We start from the raw sequence: 25,547 nt of genomic DNA, 5'->3' as shown, positions 1-25,547 counted from the left end.
TCCCTCAAACTCCCCTTGCCCTTTGTAAGCACAGAGCACGCCCTGTCCTCCCTTCAAGATGGCCATGGGACCCATAAAGCCCCACATGGGGACCAGAACACAGGGTTCTGTGGGTGAGTTACTTACTGTACCGGGTCATGAAATTATGTCCACAAATAGCCGTGTGTGGGCCCTGAGAGTCCTAAAGAAAGAGTGTACCAAGCAACTAGCATGAAGCAGTGAGGTAATGAGTAAAGAGGAATTAGTGACTTGCGTCTGCACTGCTCTTCATGAATGGACCTACACCTCGCACCAGGCAAACCCGGCCCTGCTTACACTGCTGATCGCTTTGCCCCGGTTCCTTCTTTTTCTAGAGAAGGAGGCCCCCAATGCCAGAGAAGCTGCCACATCACCCAAGCTGGTGAGATAGAGAGAAAGGAAAAACTGCCCCATATCTGCCACCAGCCACAGTGGCCGCAACCAGAACCCCCACACATTCTGCTCGCCCAGCCAACCTCAGAATCCACACCAGTACCCCTTCAACTCAGGGTTATTTCCAAGAGGGACACACTTAACAGGGTGAAGTTCCATCTTCATTCTTTATCTGTACCCTGACCTCTCTCCAACAAGGCTTTAAGGCATTCTTAAGAGATGCACAGAATTTGTATACTTTTAGATAGAAAGTTCCCTAGGGCTCTCACAAGGGTAACACACCCTGGTTAGCTTACACAACTTACATAATGATGTTAACCAGAGTGCTTCTAAAGTTTTCTCGTTCTTTATGTAGAGATTTGCTCTTGGTTTTAGAAGTAGATGGTCCAGCATAACTGTCCTCAGTTTGGTCCACTGTTTTGCCCTTTTTTCCAAAGTGTTCCAGGTATCCAGCTTGAATTTTTTTTTTAAATAAAAAGCACGAGTTAGTTATCTAAAAAAGTAAGCTAAAACATGTAAGTGGTTACAATAAAGTGCTAAAGCACCTTTCAAGAAAAGACTACACACTTTAAGTTCTCAAGTAACCATAGGTACTATTAATTTTCTTTCAGTATTAGGAAGTTAAACTACTCTTGTTTTATATCATAATTGAAACCTCTATTTCAAGAATAATTAATTTAATTTATATTTTGATTAATATGCTAATAAACCCTAATTTTCACTTACTTTGCATAGAACCTTAAAATGAAGATTAAAATGATTAAAAACAGAATACAAAACTATCTCAGAAAACTTAAAGAACCATGAAAAAAATGTTAATATTCAATGTAATCAATCCGATGAGTCAAAAAAAATAAGTAAAAAATATTAAAATGACTAATTTGGAAGCAATATTTACAACTTATTAAAATCCCTTTTAGAAAAAAAAACTTCTTAGTCTGTTGTAGAGAATTCTGACTACAATAAATCAAAGTTTTAATAAAAATGCCCCCCCATTCTTAAAATATCACCTTTTATAGCATTTACAACAGCCTGAAATAATTAAGAACTGGTATCAATTATTTTATCGGGGAAAACATTTGGGATAAATTTTTCTACTTGACATAAATGTCATTTCAGTTTTACAATTTCACTACTCTCAACTAAATGTTGAGTGATTTTTTTTTTCCCTCTTGAAAATTTCCTTAAATCTAAGTTGGAATAAAGTTCTTACCATATGACTGTTCATTTTTAACACTAAATGGCTCTGGAATTTCATAGTCCTGTTTTATATTCAAATGGAATGATGGAGCTGCCTGCTGCCAGTGGGGCTTTGTACTCACCTGAAACAGGAAATTTAAATGGCGTTAATAAAACAAGATCAGGGGAAAAGAAAAAACAACCTTTTCTCATGAAATGCATGAGTGTTTATAAACACAGACATTTTCTCGAACAAATCAGAACATCTGGTAAGAAGGCACACTCAACAGCAAATCTTACTCAAGGCTGTGAACAGCTGTGGTGTGTGACATTTGTGAGACCAGACCAAAGGCCCTGTTGCTAGCTTGATGTGCGCATCTGTTACCCAACACAGGGGTGTTCATTCCAGAGAGCCTACTCACCCCCAAATATTGGCAAGTGATTTTTAAGCCTTCCATTTTAATGCGACGAACACGCTGCTGGTATCCAATGCTTCTCTGCATTCCAGCTCCAAAAGATCTTTCTGTTCTCATGGCTCTAAGCAGCTCTAGATTTCTCTGGCCACTCACAAATTTATTCCATAGTTTAACGCAGGGTTCATAAGTTCTTATACTTGCAAGAGCCGGGCAGATATCATACAAGAGGGAGGAAGGCTAGTGATGATAGCTAACTGGCACTCAGCTTCATTGCTGGGAATTAAGAGAGGGTGGTGGGGACTGCGGCAAAACAGGAAAACACCTAGGTCTTCTTAAGACAACAAAAATTAGCTCAAGCCAATTATTCTAATACCAGAACACAGATCCACTGCTGCTGGGACCTAGGACTCTTCAATAAACCCAGATGGATAGATTTTATTGTTTTTAAGTTTTTTAAAGACTTTATTTGAGAGTGAGAGAGAGAGAGAGAGAGATCACACAGGGAGAGGGAAAGGGAGAAGCAGACTCCCTCCTGAGCCCAACAGATAAGCAGATTTTAAAGTAACATTAGATTTTCCTGACGACGGAGTCTGTGTCTTCCTTTCAGATCCAGACCAACTTGATAGCTTATACTTCCACTGGCTTCTTCATAGTTTTACTCTCTCCAATCTTTTACTCCTTTTACTCCTCTTTTACTCAAACTTACTATACGCAAGTCCTCAGTTCAGTCTCTCCTTTTGCAGGAAAACAAGTTAAGATAACTTAAAAATCAATGCTCTTCCATCCTTCAGTCTGTCCTTCCATTTCTGTATGCTCATCTTGCTCCATAAAGGATGTAGGACTTGTGGGAGCGCTATGAGTGAGCTGCGCAGGAAGGGTGAGAAGCGGGTCACTGGCTGAGACCACCAGTGCTGAGTCACCCTTGATTTCCACTACAGGGATTACCTCCAGAAGCACAAACTTCTGTAATGAAAATCACCCTAGGTCTAAACTACTGCTGGAAAAATGTCACCCAAATGCAAACCTTAACATTCAGATGAAAATACTTTGCTATTTTTTAATCAAAGGAATTTTAAAACATCTCTTAAAAATATTTCCTTCATGACACATAAAACTAAGAATGCTGAAAAAAATTAAGACACATAAGAACATAAAACCAAGTTTAAAGCAGCCAACAAAACATTTTAGACTATTAGATGCCACCAACAGGAAAGGATTATTATACAACTCAGCCACAGAATAGTAAATAAGAAAATTTAGGTTTATATTTCTAAACCCCTTATACTAACAAGACACAATAGACTAAGAACAATTTTTATCTTTTTCAGCTTTAATATTTGTTAAGTTCTCAAAAGAAAATGCCTATTTTATTTCAAGTCTTATCTTTTAAACTAGAAAATTTTTACAATTGATTTTGTGGAACTTGGAAAGCATTATATGGCTCCATTTCACAGAACTTGGCATGATAAACTGGCATTATCCATAAAAACATATTTTTTAAAGATTGATTTGAGAGAGCAAGAGCACACAAGCAGGGGGAGGGGCAGAGGGAGAGGGAGAAGCAGACTCCCCACTGAGCAAGGAAAAAAATGTAGGGCCGGATCCCAGGACCCTGAGATCATGCCTTGAGCCGAAGGCAGACGCTTAACTGACTGAGCCAACCAGGTGCCCCCATAGAAGCATATTTTTAATTAAAATTTGTATTTGGTAATGTTGAAGGTAATTCACTTAAGAACATTAACTCAAGTTTTCCAAGGGAAAAATTGTCATCCATTTTATATTATCAGGAAACTTCTTTACAAAAAGCTGCACAAATTCAATTTTATACTTGTTTGGAGCTTTTAAATTATCTTTCAAAAAATAATGCTTTAGATAAACCTTGATAACATTATGCTAAGTAAAATAAGCTAGGTATCAAAGGACAAATGTTGTAGGGTTCCACTTATATGAGGTAGCTAGAGTAGTCCCTTACAGAAAGTAGAAGGCTAGCCACCATGGGGTGGGGGGACATGGGGGGGGAGAACAGAGACATACTGTTTAACGGGTACAGGGCTTCAGTTTGCAAAGATGAAAAGAATCCTGGAGATGGATGGTGGTGACGGTTGCACTACTACATGAGTGTACTTAATGCCACTGAACTGTGGTTCAATTAAAAATAGTTAAAATGGTAATTTTTTGTTAGGTATATCTTATCACAGTCAGAAAAAAATACTGTTTGCATTGAACCTCCACTTAAGCTCCACTTCGAGGAGTCACAAGAGCACAATTCAATGTCATTAAGCTCAACATAATTACTATTAAAATTACTGGTAAAATTTATTACAGTGAGGTATATTGTACCCAGCACTTACCAATTGAAAATGCCTATGAACTGCCTGTACCTTAGGACAATGAGAATTTATAATCATAATGATTTTTAGAAAGGATACCAAAATCAGAGGACTCTTCTGTGGCATACCATTTCAGTGCTGGAAGATACAGCTCAAAGAAACTCATTTTCAAACTCAGAAGCTGCAGCTCAGAGAGATAAATGACCCTTTCAGATCCTAAAGCCATGAGTGACAAAGCTATAAGCTGAGGCTTCATTTCCTGACTCCAACACTGATAAACTTGCTGCTGGTCCATCTAGAAAATTCCTTTATCCAGAATACTGAAATACTCTGGACATACTAGGAAATAACTTAGTTACTTTAAGATTGTTCTTTTTCCTACTGTGTGCACCTTGTCGAATTTCTCCATCAGAATAATCAAATGGAGCACAAAATTCAAAATCAGATGTTCAGTTACTTATTTACAAGTTTGAAACTACATTTTCAGAAGGGCAAAAATCCACTGAGAGGATATAGGTGAATTACCGTAGCCAACTGTGGTAAAACTCTTCCTGGTGTCTTGGATTTTTCTTTGCTGGCTGACTTATCCTGCATGAAAATAAGAGAAAAACTGTTGACTCTTAACATCACATTTGATTCACTCAAGCACTTGTATAGAGGGTCACTACAAAATAAGCACATTACCCAAAACCTCAAAGACCTACTCTACTGCTTTCACATTTCTCCACGCTGGCCCCTTCGAAGGACTTCCTCTGTAGCAAGGAAAGAAGGGAATGTGGTATCCCATAAGACTGAGAAAGCTTTAAAAAGTGTGCAAAACTTTTTATCCATCACATCTGCTTTGGAGAATTTCTCTGAACCGAGTTAGTGTGCAGGGCTTACCTGGCTCTCCCACCCTTCTCTATCCCTGAAATCACATTTTTGTTCTATTGACAACTATGATGTTCTGCTTCCTGAGGTAACAATGCATTCAGGCTAACATGCCCTCGAGTTGCCCTAAGGAACACTCATACTTTCCAGGGCAAAGTGTTGCTATCTTCTTTGAGTAGAGGATAATGGCCTGGTAGGAATTTCATCTATGTGAGAGGAAGTGTGGTTGAGAAGGATAGAGTTGTGCTTGGGCCACTCATTCATTGCCTCTCAGCATCAGATTTTTACTTTTTACCCTGCTTTGTGATTCTTAAGCAGGACTCCATAAACATTTCTCCAGCTGGCACAGCATTCTAGAGGGTTCTAGAAGGACACTGAAAGAGAAGGGCTTTCCTTCCTGGTCCAGTGCTTTTCCCCGTTGCTCCACAATGTGGCCACCAGCAGTCAGTGTCCTTCCCGGACACTAGTACGTGTCCGGGCATGGGACCTAGGGCACCTTCCCATCCTGTGGTATGTGGCTGACCCTGTGGTAGACACCCTCCAGCGGATTTCGCCAGCATCCCTATAGGCAGCCTTCCAGCAAGTTCCTCTTACATCACAAAGGGAGACTTCGTTTCAAACTTTTTAGCACGTAAGCAGGTGGTTTACTCACCTCCCAGCCTGCAGGATCTCTGCAAAGGTCTTTGTCACCCAAGTGGGCCACAGCCACTCCCTCTCCAAGAAGCCTCAGTCTAAGCTTTGGGGAAGGGATGGATCTTCCAAGTTCCTTCCTTGAGTGCTCTCCCTTAGACCTAGAGGGAGTGGCTGCTCCTTAAGTCTGCTGTTGCTAAATTCTTTAAAGCTGTTGTCCAAACAGCATTCACTAGCCACCTGCAGCAACCGACAGTTTTAAATGTGGCTCATCTGAAGTGAGACGTGTTTAAGAGTATATTTTTATGTTTAAGTATATATTCCACATATACTAGATGTTGAAGACAGTACAAAACACAAAGAATGTGACTAGAATATATTTGATTACAGTGTGTTTTGCATATTGCTGTAAGAAGTTGACATGAATTATCCCTCATTTCATTCTCTTTAAAACTCTGAGGTGGTATACCACTTTTGTGCATATTGTAGAGATAAGGACTTTTTATAGGATTCTCTGCCCCTACAAGGCACACAGCCCAGTTAATATTAAAAACTATATGCTTTCATCCAGGACAGGAGAGGGAATGGAGCAGAGTATTGACAGAAAGTTTCAAAAAGAGAAATGATGGAAGCCAAGCCTGGAGGCATAGTTGGCTCTCCAGAGAAAAACAGCAATAGGCTCACTGAAGATAGAGGAAACATCATGAACAATGACTTGGAGGCTAATTGAGGACAGCAGGCTTGGGAGAGGACACTGGGGTCGATGGTAAAGGGACCTGATCCAACCAAAGTAGAAAGTATAACCATTCTCTTATTCAATGATGAGTTATTGAACTCCTACCATGTGCTGGGTTCTCTTTGAGGCACTGGATCTACAGTCATTGACAGGTCAAAGCCTAATCCCTCATGCAGCTTATATTCCAGTGGGTACAGACAGCTATTGCTAAAGTATATATACACATATACCCTATACACACACACATACCCTATATACACTATATATACAGTAACAGGTACTATGGAGAAAAATAAAACAGGGTGAAGAGACAGGGAAAAGATAGAGAAGTGCTAGGTTACATGGAGTGAGGCCACTTTACAGAGGTTGTATTTGAGTAGGAACCCAAATCAGGGGTGAGAGAGAGCTGGAGAGGTGGGTGCTGCTATATTATGGAGCTCAAGTGTTTAGGGCTTGACTGGTGTGGGTGGCAATAGAGAGCCATTTTAGTCTCCTTTGAGGGGGACCTTAAGTCCCGGTTTGCTGGGACAGTCCCTGTGTGTAGCTCTTTCCTAAACATAATGAGTAGAACTTTCATTCTCAATGGCTTCTCAGTTTGGGTGAGAAAATATATTTTTATCTTCTTTATCAGGCAAGGCCATTCAAAGGGTTATTTCATAAATGGTCCTGGCAGCAGTAAACAAGGTATGTGAGGAAGAGACTAGGGTCAGCAGTGAGAAGAGTTTCGTGGCTCTTTAAAATAATCCAGACAGGTTTGGGGGAAGAGCAAGTTGGCAGAGGAGTAGGAGACCTAAATTTCCTCTGCTCTCAGGAATTCAGCTAGATAGGGATCAAACCATTCTGAACACCTACGAACTCAACAGGAGATTGAAGAAAAGAATAGCAGCAACGCTATGAACAGAAAAGAGACCACGTTCTGGAAGGTCTCTTCAGATTTGTTTAGTGTATATTTTTCTGGGGCCATTGTTACCATGTTAGCATTTTGTTCTCTCATTCATCTATTCTCCTCTGGACAAAATGACAAGATGGAAAAAATCACCTCAAAAAAAAGAACAAGAGGCAGTACCAACTGCCAGGGACCTAATCAATACGGACATTAGTAAGATGTCAGAACTAGAATTCAGAATGACGATTATAAAGATACTAGCTGGGCTTGAAAAAAGCATGGCACATATTAGAGAAACCTTTTCTGGAGAAATAAAAGAACTAAAATCTAACCAAGTTGAAATCAAAAAGGCTATTAATGAGGTGCAATAAAAAATGGAGGTTCTAACTGCTAGGATAAATGAGGCAGAAGAGAGAATTAGTGATACAGAAGACCAAATGATGGAAAATAAAGAAGCTGAGAAAAAGAGACAAACTACTGGATCACAAGGACAGAATTCGAGAGGTAAGTGATACCATAAGACGAAAGAATATTAGAATAATTGGGATCCCAGAAGAAGAGAGAGAGGGGCAGAAGGTATACTGGAACGAATTATAACAGAGAACTTCCCCAATGTGGGGAAGGAAACAGGCATCAAAATCCAGGAGGTACAGAGAACCCCCCTCAAAATCAATAAAAATAGGTCAACACCCCAACATCTAATACTAAAACTTATGAGTCTTGGAGACAAAGAAAATCCTGAAAGCAGCTCGGGACAAGAGGTCTGTAACCTACAATGGTAGAAACATTAGATTGGCAACAGACCTATCCACAGAGACCTGGCAGGCCAGAAAGGACTGGCATGATATATTCAGAGCACTAAATGAGAAAAATATGTAGCCAAGAATACTATATCCAGCTAGGCTGTCATTGAAAATTGAAGGAGAGATAAAATCTTCCAGGACAAACAGAAACTAAAGGAATTTGCAAACACGAAACCAGCCCTACAAGAAATTTAAAAGGGGTCCTCTAGGCAAAGAGAGAGGCTAAAAGTAACAGACCAGAAAGGAACAGAGACAATACACAATAACAGTCGCCTTACAGGCAATACAATGGCGCTAAATTCATATCTTTCAATAGTTACCCTGAATGTAAAATGGGCTAAATGCCCCAATGAAAAGACACAGGGTATCAGATTGGATAAAAAAAGACAAGACCCATCGATATGCTGTCTGCAAGACACATTTTAGACCCAAAGACACCACCAGATTGAAAGTGAGGAGGTGAAGACAATTTACCATGCTAACGGACACCAAAGGAAAGCTGGGGTGGCACTCGTTATATCAGACAAATGAGATTTTAAACCAAAGACTATAATAAGAGATAAGGAAGGACACTATATCCTACTTAAAGGGTCTAACCAACAAGAAGATCTAACAATGGTAAATATCTATGCCCCTAACATGGGAGCAGCCAATTATATAAGCCAATTAATAACAAAAGCAATGAAACATATCAACAACAATACAATAATAGCAGGGACTTTAACACCTCCCCTCACTGAAATGGACAGATCATCTAAGCAAAAGATCAACAAGGAAATAAAGACTTTAAATGACACACTGGACCAAATGGACTTCACAGACATATTCAGAACATTCCATCCCAAAGCAACAGAATACACATTCTTCTCTAGTGCCCATGGAACATTCTCCAGAATAGATCACATGCTGGGTCACAAGTCAGGCCTCAACTGGTACCAAAAGATTCGGATCATTCCCTGCATATTTTCAGACCACAATGCTTTGAAATTAGAACTCAATCACAAGAGGAAAGTCAGAAAGAACTCAAATACATGGAAGCTAAAGAGCATCCTACTAAAGAATGAATGGGTCAACCAGGAAATTAAAGAAGAATTAAAAAATTCATGGAAACAAATGAAAATGAAAACACAACTGTTCAAAATCTTTGGGATGCAGCAAAAGCAGTCCTAAGAGGAAAGTATATAGCACTACAAGCCTTTCTCAGGAAACAAGAAAGTTCTCAAATACACAACCTAACCCTACACCTAAAGGAGCTGGAGAAAGAACAGCAAATAAAGCCTAAACCCAGCAGGAGAAGAGAAATAATAAAGATCAGAGCAGAAATCAATGAAATAGAAACCAAAAGAACAGTAGAACAGATCAACAAAACTAGGAGCTGGTTCTTTGAAAGAATTAATAAGGTTGATAAACCCCTCGCCAGACTTATCAAAAAGAGAAATGGCCCAAATAAATAAAATCATGAACGAAAGAGGAGAGATCACAACCAAAACCAAAGAAATACAAACAATTACAAGAACATACTATGAGCAACTATATGCCAGCAAATTAGATAAGCTGGAAGAAATGGATGCATTCCTAGAGATGTATCAACTACCAAAACTGAATGAGGAGAAATAGAAAACCTGAACAGACCTATAACCACTAAGGAAATTAAAGCAGTAATCAAAAATCTCCGAACAAGAGCCCAGGGCCAGATGGCTTCCCAGGGGAATTCTACCAAACATTTAAAGAAGAATTAATACCTATTCTTCTGAAACTGTTCCAAAAAATAGAGATGGAAGGAAAACTTCCAAATTCGTTTTATGAGGCCACCATTACCCTGATCCCAAAACCAGACAAAGACCTCCTCAAAAAGGAGAATTACAGACCAATATCCTTGATGAAGATGGATGCAAAATTTCTCACCAAAATACTATCCAATAGGATCCAACAGTAAAAGGATTATTCACCACGACCAAGTGGGATTTATCCCTGGGCTGCAAGGTTGGTTCAATATCCACAAATCAATGATGTGATACAATACATTAATAAAAGAAAGAACAAGAACCATATGATCCTCTCAATAGATGCAGAAAAAGCATTTGACAAAGTACAGCATCCTTTCTTGATCAAAACTCTTCAAAGTATGGGGATAGAGGGTACATACCTCAATATCATAAAAGTCATCTATGAAAAACCCACAGTGAATATCATTCTCAGTAGGGAAGAACTGAGAGCTTTCCCCCTAAGGTCAGGAACACAGCAGGGATGTCCACTATCACCACTGCTATTCAGCAGAATACTAGAAGTCCTAGCACAGCAATCAGACAACAAAAAGAAATAAAAGGCATCTGAATTGGCAAAGAAGAAGCCAAACTCTCACTCTTTGCAGATGATATGATACTTTATGTGGAAAGCCCAAAAGACTCCACCCCAAAACTGCTAGAACTCATACAGGAATTCAGTAAAGTGGCAGGATATAAAATCAATGCACAGAAATCAGTGGCATTCCTATACACCAACAAGATAGAAGAAAGAGAAATTAAGGAGTTGATCCCATTTACAATTGCACCCAAAACCCATAAGATACCTAGGAATAAATCTAACCAAAGAGGCAAAGAATCTATACTTAGAAAACTATAGAATACTCATGAAAGAAATTGAGGAAGACACAAAGAAATGGAAAAACGTTCCATGCTCATGGATTGGAAGAAATATTGTGAAGATGTCAATGCTACCTAGAGCAATCTATGCATTTAATGCAATCCCTATCAAAATACCATCCACTTTTTTCAAAGAAATGGAACAAATAATCCTAAAATTTGTATGGAACTAGAAAAGACCCCAAATAGCCAGAGGAATGTTGAAAAGCAAAGCTGGCGGCATCCCAATTCCAGACTTCAAGCTCTATTAAAAAGCTGTAATCAAGACAGTATGGTACTGGCACAAAAACAGACACATAGATCCATGGAACAGAATAGACAGCCCAGAAATGGACCCTCAACTCTATGGTCAACTAATCTTTGACAAAGGGGGAAAGAATGTCCAATGGAAAAAAGACAGTCTCTTCAACAAATGGTATTGGGAAAATTGGACAGCCACATGCAGAAGAATGAAACTGGACCATTTCCTTACACCACACACAAAAATAGACTCAAAATGGTTAAAAGACCTAAATGTGAGACAGGAGTCCATCAAAATCCTAAAGGAGAACACAGGCAGCAACCCTTCGACCTCAGCCGCAGCAACTTCTTCCTAGAAACATCACCAAAGGCACAGAGAAGCAAGGGCAAAAATGAACTATTGGGACCTCATCAAGATAAAAAGCTTTTGCACAGCAAAAGAAACAGTCAACCAAACCAAAAGACAACTGACAGAATGGGAGAAGATATTTGCAAATGACATATCAGATAAAGGGCTAGTATCCAAAATCTATAAAGAACTTATCAAACTCAACACCCAAAGAACAAATGATCCAATCAAATGAGAAGACATGAACAGACATTTTTCCAAAAAAGACATCCAAATGGCCAAACAGACACGTGAAAAAGTGCTCAACATCGCTCGGCATCAGGGAAATCCAAATCAAAACCTCAATGAGATACCACCTCACACCAGTCAGAATGGCTAAAATTAACAAGTCAGGAAACGACAGATGTTGGCAGGGATGTGGAGAAAGGGGAACCCTCCTACACTGTTGGTGGGAATGCAAGCAGGTGCAGCCACTCTGGAAAACAGTATGGAGGCTCCTCAAAAAGTTGAAAATAGAACTGCCCTATGACCCAGCAATTGCACTACTGGATATTTACCCCACAGATACAAATGTAGGGATCCGAAGGGGTACATGCACCCCCATGTTTATAGCAGCAATGTCCCCAATAGCCAAATTGTGGAAGAGCCAAGATGTCCATCGACAGATGAATGGATAAAGAAGATGTGGAATATATATACAATGTATATACAATATATATACAATGTGGAATATTATGCAGTCATCAAAAAGGAATGAAATCTTGCCATTTGCAATGACATGGATGGAACTGGAGAGTGTTATGCAGAGCGAAATAAGTCAATCAGAGAAAGACATGTATCATATGACCTCACTGATATGAGGAATTCTTAATCTCAGGAAACAGTTGCTGGAGTGGTGGGGGGTGGGAGGGATGGGGCAGCTGGGTGATAGACATTAGGGAGGGTATGTGCTATGGTGAGCGCTGTGAATTGTATGAATTGTATAAGACTGTTGAATCACAGATCTGTACCTCTGAAACAATAAATATGTTAAAAAAAAAAAAGAAGAAGATAGCAGGAGGGGAACAATGAAGGGGGGGAATCAGAGGGGGAAATGAACCATGAGAGATGGTGGACTCTGAGAAACAAACTGAGGGTTCTAGAGGGGAGGGGGATGGGAGGATGGGTTAGCCTGGTGATGGGTATTAAAGAGGGCACGTTCTGCATGGAGCACTGGGTGTTATACACAAACAATGAATCATGGAACGCTACATCCAAAACTAATGATGTAATGTATGGCGATTAACATAACATAATAAAAAAGAGATGCTATGATTTTATTTTATAAAACATGGTGTGATAATCTTGGCATTACCAATACAAACAGGTTCATAATTAACACGTACTTGAAATGTTCAAGAACATTCACCTGCAAAATTTCATTACAGATTTTTAAGCCGAAAGAAGCTTGTATTTCAAATTATTAAGAATCCTCTCTGCATGAAGCAATCCATATTTTATAGTTTATTCTGAGTTTTTAAAAGATGCTTCAAACAAATAATGTTTGCACTGAACCTCCACTTAAACTCAACTTCCAGCAATCACAAGAGTGTAACTCTATGGCATTAAACTCAACGTAATTACTAGATAGTAAATTTTATTGCAGTAAAATCTAACTTTTCCAGCACTTTATCTACTAAAAATGTCCATTAACTGCCGCTTCCACAGAATAATGATAATTTAAAGTCAAAATAATGACAAAGGATGCCAAGATCTAAGAAGTCACATCTTAGCGCTGGAAGAGGCATCTCCTCAAAGTTCATTAAATCAACTCTTTTCATTTTCAGACTTAGAAATAGGGGCTCAAAAATGTAAGGGACTCGCCAACAGGCACAGACCCATTAGTGACAAAGCTATAACCCAAGTCCTCGTTTCCTGATTCCAATATTGCTTCCACTAGGCCATCTTCACAATTCTTTTATTCAGAACAGTCAAGTATTCTGTGCATACCAGTAATTATAACTTATGATTCCTTTATTAAGCTAGTTATTTTTCCCCAAGATATGTATATCACAGATGCTATCCATCAGAAAAGAATGAAATGGAGCACAGGATTTAAAACCAGAAATTCAGTAATTTATTTGCAAGTATTCCCCATGCATACCAATAACTTTAACTTATAATTCCTTTATTAAGCTAGTTATTTTTCTCAAGATATGTATATCATAGATGTTATCCATTAGAAAAGAATGAAATGGAGCAGAGAATTTAAACCCAGAAATCCAGTAACCTTATTATAAAGCAATAAAGTATGAGACTATACTGGTGAATTACCGTAGACAACTGTGGTAAAAATCTGACTGATGTCTTGGATTTTTCTTTGCTGGCTGATTTGTCCTGTATGAAAAGATACAAAAATTAAAAAAAAAAAAAACACACAACTTCATTTTGTTAATGCTACAATTGATTCACTCACCCAACTTTTACAGTGTCTAATATAAAGCACTACCATCCAAAATATTCTAAAACCTACTCAACAGATGGCATAATGTTTTGTACGAAAGTCATGAGGAATCCACAAAAAATTATTAGAACTAAGGTATACATTCAGCAATGTTGCTTATATAAGACCAACGCACAAAAAAAAATCAGTTATATTTTTAGACACTAGCAATGAACCCAAAACTGAAATTAAGAAATCATTTATAACAGAATCAAAAAGGATAAAATAGGAATAAATTTAAGAAGTGTAAGACTTGCATAATGAAAGCTATAAAACATTATTGAAAAAAATTAAAGGCAACTTTAATAAATGGAAAAACATCCTATGCTCATGGATTATAAGACAAATATTAAGATGCAATACTCCTTACCCCAAAAATTATCTACAGATTCAACACATTCCCTATCAAAATCTCAAGGTGTATTTTTTAGGTAGAAATTAACAAGTCGATCATAAAATTTACATGGAAATATAAGGATCCAGAAAAAAAAAAAACTGTCTTGAGAAAGAAGTTGGCAGACACATACTTCCATATTTCACAACTTACTACAAAGCTAGAATAATGAAGACTGCATAAGGATAAACATATAGATAAAAAATAGAATTAGAAGTTTATTTCTAAACTCATATTTATGGGCAATTGATTTTTGTTAAGAGTAACAAGACAATTCAGTGGAAAACTGGTCCTATCTTCCTCTGGAAATTTATCTGAATCTAAATGGTGTCCAAAGTTTACTCAGCCTTGCCTCCCTTCTCCATGGCTAAAACTTCATCCCCCACCCTCGAATTCTTTACTTCCTAAGGTTAATATACCCTCAAGTTACTACTATAAAGTACAAATTTTATTTGCAGTAACTCTCTTTGCAATAGATAATAATTCTATTGTAGGAATTTCATCCAAGAAATGCTGTTGAGAGGATACTTTGATTTATAAAACAGATACTATGAGTTGTGCTTTGGTCACATAAATTCATTGCCTCTCAAGCAACCAATCTATGCTTTTTGTCCTCCTTGGTGGTTCTTGAGAAGGACTCAAACATTTCTCCAGGTTCAAAAGGGACACTGTAAGAAAAAGGGACTCTTCTTCCTGGTTCCAGTGCTTTTCCTCATTGCTCTCATGCTGCGGCTGCCAGCAGTGAGCATTCTTGCCCCTGAGCAACTTTCCAGCCTGTGATATGTGGCTGATCCAGGGACAGACCACCTCCAGCAGGTTTCACTGCCATCTCTACTGGTAGCTGTCCAGCCAGTTTCCCTTACATCAAAGGGAGAATTCCCTTCTAACTTTTCAGGATGCAAGTATGTGGTTTTCTCACTTCCCATGTGGGTGCCATCTTCACTGATTTTCACAGTTGAATAGTAGTCTACCATATGAATGTAATGGAATTTATCCATTCCTTTCTCTTGTGAATGGGCATTTAGGTCATTTCCAATGTTTCTCTAGTGGAAATGACCTAAATGCCCATTCACAAGAGAAAGGAATGGATACAATTCTTGCATCTCATGCATACACATATTTTGTTTATGTATTTAACATACATATATTATACATATGTGTATGTGCATATCTGGTTTTGTACATTTAATTCCATTGATATATGTTTATCTGTAAACAGATTATATCAAATTACTGTAACTTCACAATGGGTCTTGAAACCTGTAAGGTAATTCTCTCCACCTTACTATTGTTAAAAATTATCAGATACAGAGCTCTGGTTCAAGATGGTGGCATAGGAAGACTCTGAACTCCTCTCCTCCATAGACACACCAAATTTACACCTGTTTATAGAGCATTTCCTCCTGAAGAAGAACTGAGGGCTGACTGAACAGATTCTGCACAACAAAAGATAAAAGAGGCCACAGAGAACGGGCAAGTGAGATGGAGACACGGTAAGGAAGGGAACGTTCACCCTCAACACTACAAACTGCAGTGTGGAATGGGGGATAGTACTGAGGGACTGAGCAGATTTGTCTGCACTGAGGCACAGGAAAAAAAAACAAAAACAAAACATGGTTTAAAAGGACAACTAGAACATAAAAGATTCAGCCTTGGAAGTCCACCAAATAGCAAGGGAGCTGCTGGAATGCTCTCCACATTCAAGGGGCTGGCAAGGACCATGGTTTACATTCATCTTCCACATGGATAGCCCAGACAGGAGCAGGGTCTGGGCACCGTAGGCAGCCTGCTGCCTCAGTAAGCACCAGGTCTCCAGCTCACACCAACCCCAGACACCCTGGGGCACAGAAAAAAACCCCACAGCTTTTAAGAACACCTGGAATATAAAAGAGCCAGATCTAGAACTCTATCCAGCGGCAGGGGAGCTGCTGGAACTCTCTCTGGGTTAGAGGAGATGGGGAGCACCATTGTTTACATTCTCTCTTCACCTTGATAGTGTAGACAGGACCAAGGTCCAGGTGCCATAGTCAGTCTACTATCTCAGTGAGCCCCAAACCCCTAGCCCACACCAGACACAGCTCCAGCCAGCCAATGCCACCAGGCACAAACAGTCCACACAGGGAACAACCATACACAAGATCATTCCTTTAAGTTTAGGAGAAGTAGCTATTCCACCTAATTCAAAGCAACAAACACAGCAGGTCAAGCAAAATGGGGAGACAGATATATATGCTCCCAAAGAATAAGACACCCCCCCCAAAAAAACTAAATGAAACCAAGATAATATGCCTGATGAAGAGTTTAAAGTAATGATCATAAAGATGCTCACCAGATTGGAGAGAACAGTGAGAACTTCAACAAAGACACAGAAGATATAAAAAAGAACAAATCAAAATTGAATACAATAACGGAAATGAAAAATATACTAGAGGGAATCAACAGATTAGCAAATGCAGAAGAATGGATCAATGATCTGGAAAACAGGGTGATAGAAAGCACCCAAACTGAACAGCAAAAAGAAAAAAACTTTAAAAATGAGGCTAGGATGAGGGATCTCTTGGACAACATCAAACAAACAAGCATTTGTATTATAGGGGTCCCAGAAGGAGAAGACAGTGAAAGAGGCAGAAAACTTATTTGAAGAAACAATAGCTGAAAATTTTCCTAACCTAGGTAATGAAACCGAAATCCAAGATCAGGAAGCACAGAGAGTTCCAAACAAGATGAATGCAAGGAGGTCCACACCACTGCACATAATTTAAATGTCCAAGGTTAAAGGTAAAGAGAATTTTAAAAGCAACAAGGTTATCAATCAGAATTGGAGAGATAAAGAGTTTCCCCCAGACAAAAGTTAAAGGAGTTCATCACCACTAAACCAGTCTTACAAGAAATGTTAAAGGGACTTCTTTAAGTGGGGAAAAAAAAAGAGCCACCAAAAGAAGAAATTTGGGGTGCCTGGGTGGCTCAGTTGGTTAAGCATCTGCCTTCAGCTCAGGTCATGATCCCGGGGTCCTGGGATCGAGCCCTGAGTTGGGCTCCCTGTTCAGCTGGGAGCCTGCTTCTCCCTCTCCCTCTACCCTTCCACCCAGCTTGTGATCTCTCTGTCTCTCTCTCAAGTAAATAAATAAAAATCTTTAAAAAAAAATAGAAGAAACTTGTGAATAAAAAATGTAAAATATGACAACATATACATAGAACATGGAGAGGGGAGTAAAAAAGTTCTTTTAAAACGTGTTTGAACTTAAATGACCATCAACTTAATATATGACTGCATTATCCCATATACGAACTTCATGGTAACCACAAACCAAAACCTTTAATAAATACACAAAAAAATAGAAAGAAACCCAAGCATAACACTACAGAAAGTCCCCAAAGGAAAGAGAGGGAACAGAGAAGAACTACAAAAACATCCATAAAACAATTAACAAAATGGCAATATGTACATACCTATCAATAATTACTTTACATTTAAATGGTCTAAATGTTCCAATCAAAAGACATAGGGTGACAGATGGATAAAAAAACAAGATTCATCTATGTGCTACCTATAAGAAACTCACCTCATGCCTAAAGACACGTACAGACTGAAAGTGAAAGTATGGAAGAAGACATACCATGCAAATAGAAGAAAAAGAAAAAGCTGGGATAGCAATACTTACAATAGACAAAATAGACTTTAAAACAAAGACTGTAGCAAGAGATAAAGAAGGGCATTACATAATGATAAAGAGGTCAATCCAACAAGAGAATATAACAATTACAAATATTTATGTACCCAACACTGGAGCAGCTAAATACATGAAGTATTAACAGACATTGGAGAGAGAAATTGACAGTAATACAATAACAGGAGAGTTTAACACCCCCACTTATATCAATGGATCGATCATCTAGACAAAAAAAAAAAAAATCAAGAAACAGCATCTTTGACACACTAGACCAGATGGACTGTATAGATATATACAGAACATTTCATCTAAAAACAGAATACACATTCTTTTCAAGTGCACATGGAACATTCTCCAGGATAGATCACATGTTAGGCCACAAAACAAGTCTCAATAAATTTAGGAAGATTGAAATCACATCAAGATTGGAAAAATTACTATTACTAAAATGTCCATACTCCTCAAAGCAATCTAGAGATTCAATGTAATTCCTATCAAAATACCAGTAGCATTTTTCACAGAACTATACTACTAAAATTTGTGTAGAACCACAAAGGACCATAATAGCCAAAGCAATCTTGAGAAAGAACAAAGCTAAAGGTATCATAATCCCAGGTTTCATGATATACTGTAAAGCTGTCGTAATTAAAACATTGTGATACGGACATAAAAATAGACACACAGATCAATGGAACAGAACAATGGGCCCAGAAATAAACCATGCCTATATGTTAAATTAATCTATAACCTACAACAAAGGAGGCAAGAATACATAATGGGGAAAAGACCACGTCTTCAATAAACGGTGCCGGGTAAACTGAACAGCTACATGCAAAAGAACGAAACTGGACCACTTTCTTACACCATACACAAAAATAAATTCAAAATAGATTAAACACCTAAATGTGAGACCTGAAACCATAAAACTTTTAGGAGAAAACAAACAATCTTTTTGGCACTGGTTTCAGCAACAGTTCTCTAGATATGTCTCCAGGCAAGGGAAACAAAAGCAAAAATCAACTCTTAGGACTACACAAATAAAAAGCTCTTGTATAGCAAAGAAAACCATCAACAAAACAAAAAGGGCAGCCTACTAAATGGGAGATCTTTGCAAATGATTTATCAAATAAGGGGTTAATATCCAAAATATATAAAGAACTTCTACAACTCAACACACACACACACACACACACACACACACACACACACACACACAAATCCAATTTAAAAAAAAAGAGGACCTGAATAGACACTTTGCCAAAGATGACTTACAGATGACAAATACAAAGAGTTCAACATCCCTAATCATCCTTAATCATCAAGGAAATTCACTTCAAAACCACAATGAGATATCACCTCATACCTGTCAGAATGGCTAGAATCAAAAAAGACAAAAAGTAAGTGTTGGTAAAGACGTGGAGAAAAAGGAACACTCATGCATTGTTGATGGAATGTAAATTGGCACAGCCACTGTAGGAAACAGTATGGAGGTTCCTCAAAAACATCAAATCTATTACAATCTAGCAATTCTGCTACTGTGTATTTACCCAAAGAAAATGAAAACACTAATTTAAAAAGACATATGTACCCCTATGTTTATTGCAGCATTATTTATAAGAGCCAAGATTTGGAAGCAACCCAAGTGTCCATCTGTTTATGAGTGGATAAAGGTGTAGTATACATAGACACACACACACACGATGGAATATAACTTGGTCATTAAAAAAGGAGACCTTGCCATTTGCAACATCATGGATGGACATAAAGAATATTATGCTAAGTAGAATAATACCAATGTGGACAAATACCACAGATTTCACTTATATATGAAATCTAAAAAAAAATGAAAAGCAGAAACAGACCCATAAATACAGAGAATTGATGGTTGCCAGAGGGGAGGAGGATGGAGTGAGGGGAAAATGGGTGAAGCGGAGCGGGACATACAGGCTTCCAGTTATGTGATAAGGTTATGAGAATAAAAAGTACGTCATAGGAATGGTATAGTACCATAGCCAATGGTATGGTAATAGCATTTTATGGTGACAGACGGTAGCTATGCTTGTGGTAAGCGTAGCATATAAACTTGTCAAATTTCTATGTTGTACACCCAAATCTAATATAACACTGTATGTTAACTACACCTCAATAAAAAAATTTATCATAGACAATCTGGACCTTTTTTCTACCAGGTGAATTTTAGAATCCATGTTGTATAAAACTTTTGGGGATTTTGATAAAAATACATTGAATTTCTAAAATAACTTGGAGGAAACTGACAATTATGATATTGACTCTTTTTCATGAATATTCATTCAGATTCCAAGAGTGTATCCTTCAAAAACATTTCATAATATTCTTCCTAAGGGTCTTATACATCTTTGTTAGATTTATTCTTAGGTATAAAGATTTTGAATGAGAAAACGAATTATGGCATCTGAACAACAGACTTAAACATTTTATCCCAACTGCTTTGTCAATATGGAAAGGTCTCTGAAAGCAGCATCTACTTATAATTGCTGTGATGGTTAGGCTTTGTTTGCGTTTTTTTCTTGCTCTGTTCCTGGAAGGCTAAATTCTCTATACAGGTGGGCTTCGGCTGGGACTCCCAGCCCTCTGGCTTCTGGTGGGTTAATATCCAAGCAATGAGAGGCACTGATAGGAGACTAGAGGGCAGGAGGGGAAAGAGTTTTGGATAGTTCTTTCCTAGTACTCCCTGTTTCCCATAGTTCTGCTAGTATCTGAATTCTTCTAGAGCTCAGCTCCGGTCAGGAAGATACCATTCCAAACCCCCCACCTCTCACCAGGTTTTGGTAATGTAGTGACCTGTCAGGTCTTAGGAATGGTAATTGCTGTGGGAAACAAAGGCAGAAGAAAAGTTATTAAATTGCCTTACTACCTATAGCCCCTTGACAAGTCCTTGAAAAAGGCAGAGTGACATTCCTCTAAGGACTCAACTGCCTCCACGTTTATACTCTGCTAAGGGCAAAAGGCAATCTTAGCCCAACCCCCAGGATCCTGTAAATCTACTTTAACATATAAAAATTCCTTTGGAAACTTCATCTCCACACGCCCCCCCCCCACAAGATACATATTGGCAATCATTCCCAAGTATATGACCCACCGGTACACATCTGAAGGGTCTCATTACTGCGTTTTTACAGTAATAAATGACCTTTCCTAACAATAACTAGTCCCCTCAGGATCCTGGAAACCTTGTTTCCAAAACTCCTTAGGGATTTATGCTATCCCTAACCCCTCCCACCTTGAAAGTACATAATGGGCCACTCCTCCCTACCCTGGTGCAGCTCTTACTGTCCACAGGTCCTGTCCCCGGGCTTTAATAAAATCACCTTTTTGCACCAAAGACGTCTCAAGAATTCTTTCTTGGCCATCGGCTTCCAACCCTAAATTCTTTCCTAGGTCAGTAATGACTTCCTTTTGCTATTAATCCTTAAGTGCCTCATCTTTGTTGGCTCTTTCCGTTAACCTGACCCACACCACTGCAAATGGTCTAAGTTGCCTTCAATTAAATCCGTTTGAGAGTGTCATCTGTTTTCTGTTGGGATCTTGATTAATATAACTTTACATTATTAAAATTAAAATTGTTAAGGAGTCTTCTTGACGCACTCTGTCTTTGCATTTAGTTTTTATTTGGCTCATTTTCAACTTGTCTATTGGAAGGGACATTGTAAAACTGGTAATAATCTAAGCTTAACCATTCTGATAAGACCAGAATCTGTAAATGTGTCTGGTTAAATCAGCCGTTTTATGAACTTGTCTGGTTAAAACAATAACCTCTCCAAATTTAACAGGGTTGATTTAACATAGTGGTCATATATTTGCATTATGGTTGTTAAAGTCATCACCAAGAAGGTGTGGGCTTCAGATTGAACTGTTTTTTACTCTGACCTCCTTTTTAAACAAGGGCATCAAGAAGATATTTAGGAAAATTGAATGAGCATCATATAAATGCAAAATCACAGTTGATTTAACACTTAGAAAAAGCACTAAGGTAGAGATGTGCTGACAGCTTTTTCCTCCTCACCTGCCCACAGTACGTGGTGGATTTGTTGGGCACTTCATGGTCTTTGCCTATTTTTCATCTTTAAACACCTGCAAGTTCTTCGATGAAGCTCAAATGCCTTACTTTGTTTTAATTTTAAAAATGAAATGAGCAGTTGCAAGAGATTTATCTTTGTTTTAAATACCTAACTTAAGAACTCAGACTGCTATTCCTGAAAAATGCCATGTCACTCTCCAACTTCCACTAATGAGATGAATATGTTAAAATCTCCTTCAGCAAATATGATTTACCACCTGCTCACTTTTTCAAACTAAACGAATACATAAGTAAATGTCACATAAGAATGGCATTTCCAAAAGTTTAATCCATTCCATTTGTTTTAGGTTAAAATATAAAAGCTTTCATCCTTTCAAAAGGAAAACGACACTTGAAATTAGCATAAATGAGAGTACCAAGTTTTAAAAATTACCGATCAACCAAAGCAGTGAGAGAGGGACCTCTGCTGTTTAAACCATTGAAATAATCCTAGATGGGCTCATGCGACATTCTTTCAAGGTCCCAATAATGCCTCTTCAATAATATAGGTCTCTTTTTCGAACAGTGGGGAAGGGATGAGGGGTGTCATTTCCAAACATTTTTTTTTTTTAAGATAAAGCAAAACTTAAAACCTAACTGCCAATAGGTTTTTTAGCAGATGCTTTTTAGTCGTAAATTGGTCAACTGGGGGTTTTGGAAAATAATAGCAATTCAGAAATACCATTGCAAGTATGGTAAACAGGTGTTTTAAATTTCAAGAACCCAGGCTGCGGCTCAGACCAGGCCAAAGACTGATAAGAGCATCAAGCAAATAAGTTGCTTAATGCATACTGATGGTGATAACAAATGTTTTTAGAAGGACTTTGATTATAGTATCACATAAAAAACAATCACTAGTACAGTCCACTAATTTAACTGCTCAGTTTTTTGGTTACCGATATCATTTTTTGGTTGGTTTTTGTTTGTTCATTTGTTCTTTTACCACTAATTAATTATATGGTAAATGAATCAGTGTTTCTTATTTCAATTTATTACACATTTCAATAAAACGTTAAAACTAGGGTTTCTTGATCATTTAGGCATTATTTGATTAAGGAATTAAGACTGACATTTTGTTAATCTACGACCCAAGGGATAGAATAAATTATCTTTTATCATCTCCTCAATAAACACTCCAAAAAATGTATTGAAAAGGAAAGAATTATAGTTTAGTGTTAAAACAAAGAAGCTAAGCAAAATATGCAGGCTTAAAAGCAACTGTTCTCCTTTCAGTACCAGGATGCTTAAGGGGCCTTTTCCATATTCATCAATAGAGTCAGAGTTGTTTTCTCACTAGCCAGAATCATGCCCATGCTGAATGCCTTCCCACTCTGTTCTGGCATTAAAAAGTTTGGCCACTGTTCTGCATTTCTTTTGTTTATAATTGCCCTTAAGTTCAATGAAGAAAGTTCTGAAAAGTAGGTATTACAATATGCATCCTTTATTACCTGTCATGGGGATATTTTCTTTAAAAATTCCATTTGCCACTTACCAAACCCTTTCGCATATGGTGTTATCTTATTTGAACTTCACAACCTTAAGAAAGGAGATGTTCTGATTCCCCGCCCCCTTGCATAGAAGGGAGAGAAGGCTTACGAAGATAAAGTGATTTGCGCGAAGTCTCACAGCTAGGAAAGGGCTTGAATCCCATCTCTAGAGAGCCTAAACCCACTGCAATCCCCCACCGAGCTTCCGTCCACCCAAACACACCCACCATTAGCACACTGGGGACACTCGGGCTGTAATTCTAACTGCTAGCGCACTGCTCGCTCGGCTGAAATGGTTGGTTGTTATGACAACATCAAGGACGAACGGTTGAGAAGAAAACATTTTTAAAAGTTTTCACAGAAAGCGCTCAGTATCTCAGATGTAACCGGGGTGAAGGAAGCTGTGCCCCCACAGGATCACAACTGGGGAGTCTGGAGGACCAGGCTTCAATCACTTCTGATATTGGAAGGAAGTCTGGTGCGGGGCCAGCCTGGCCACCCTCTCACCTGCTCGCTGCTCATGGCTGTGAGGACGCGCTCGAGTCACCTGGCGGTTCCTTGATCACTCCAGTGCGGCGCCCCTCAGACAAGAGAAGTGGCGTCCAGGGAGCCCACCTGCAGCCTCTGCTCCCACAGCGCCCGGGCGGTCTAGCGTCCCGGTTGCTTAGCAGCAGGCCGGCGCAGGCTCCATTTCCGGTCATCTGCCGCTCTCGGGATGGCACCCGGCATACCTGCCGGAAGCGCTTTTCAGGGCACTCGGTGGCGCCTCTGAGCCAGTGTGGTGGGCCCCGCAGGGCTCACAGGGAACAGCTGAAGGCAGAGGGTGCTGCTTCTGCCCTAAGGAGTGCATACCCTTTGATTACTGATCGTAATTTCTGTACTCTCCGAACTTAACTGGGTGTTCCAGACCCCCGCTGTAACTCCTTATTCGACTTTCTGTATCTAAAAGGTCTCAGAAAACTAGTGGAATAAAACGCTTTTCTGTAGAAAGCAAAATCATCTGCTAACAACTAGAGGCAAGCTTCCAAATCTCGGCTATTGTAAATAATGCTGTAATAAACATAGGGGTGTATATATCTTTTTGAATTAGTGTTTTGGTTTTCCTTGGTAAGTAGTGGGAATACTGGATCTTATGGTATTTCTATTTTTAAATTTTAGGAACCTCCCTACCGTTTTCTACAGTGGCTGCAGCAGTTTGCACTCCCAGTAACAGTGCAGAGGTTTCCTTTTTCTCCTCATCCTCACCAACACTTGTTCTTACAGGTCTTCTAGTCATTGACAGGTGTGAGGCGATATCTCATTATGGTTTTGATTCACATTTCCCTAATGATTAGGGATGTTGAGCAGTTTTTCATGTGTCTGTTGGCCATCTGTATGTCTTCTTTGTAAAATGTTCGAGTCCTCGGTCCACTTTTTAAAATCAAAAAATTTGGGGGTGTTGAATATAGTTTCTTTATATATTTAGATATTAAGCTTTATATATCATTTGCAAGTATCTTCTCCCATTGAGTAGGTTGCCTTTTCCAGGTTGATGGTTTCCTTTGCTGCACATAAACTTTTTATTTTGGTGTAGTCCCAAGAGTTGATTTTTGTTTGTAGCTCTCTTGCTGAAGATTTACCTAGAAAAATGTTGCTATGGCTGATGAGATTATGGTCTAGGTTTTCTTCTGGAAGTTTTATGATTTCATGTCTCACATTTAGATCTTTAATCCATTTTCGGTTTATTTTTGTGTATGGTGTAAGAAAGTGTTCCAGTTTTCCTAGTCCCATGTATTAAAGTGGTGGTTTTTCCCCCCACTGTATATTCCTGCTTCCTTTGTTAATATACCAACCCCTGTGTTTATAGCAGCATTATTTACAATAGCCAAGATATGGGAACAACCACAGTATCCATCAATGGATGGATTAAAAAAAAAAAGATG

At 38.7% G+C, this 25,547-nt stretch overlaps 1 protein-coding gene across 2 annotated transcripts in view; it reads right to left on the bottom strand.

The window, feature by feature from the left end:
* DNAH7 (dynein axonemal heavy chain 7) overlaps positions 1–24,273 on the bottom strand; it is a 279,079-nt gene extending 254,806 nt beyond the window's left edge. For both annotated transcript variants that reach the window (XM_073880956.1, XM_025894388.2), the window contains exons 1-5: positions 24,133–24,273; positions 13,806–13,868; positions 4,862–4,924; positions 1,625–1,733; positions 717–864 (exon numbers count right to left, since the gene is read on the bottom strand). In XM_073880956.1, coding sequence (XP_073737057.1) covers positions 717–864; positions 1,625–1,733; positions 4,862–4,924; positions 13,806–13,868; positions 24,133–24,147 — 398 coding nt within the window. In that variant the 5' untranslated portion in view covers positions 24,148–24,273. The remainder of the gene's footprint in view (positions 1–716; positions 865–1,624; positions 1,734–4,861; positions 4,925–13,805; positions 13,869–24,132) is intronic.
* Positions 24,274–25,547: the final 1,274 nt, after the last annotated feature.

This window comes from Callorhinus ursinus, unplaced genomic scaffold, assembly GCF_003265705.2.
Source record: "Callorhinus ursinus isolate GAN/ISIS: 27379988/994484 unplaced genomic scaffold, GSC_fseal_2.0 scaffold2, whole genome shotgun sequence".
Taxonomy (NCBI): Eukaryota; Metazoa; Chordata; class Mammalia; order Carnivora; family Otariidae; genus Callorhinus; species Callorhinus ursinus.
The sequence above is the reverse complement of the archived record's forward strand: the minus strand, read 5'-3'. Positions and strand labels throughout refer to the sequence as shown.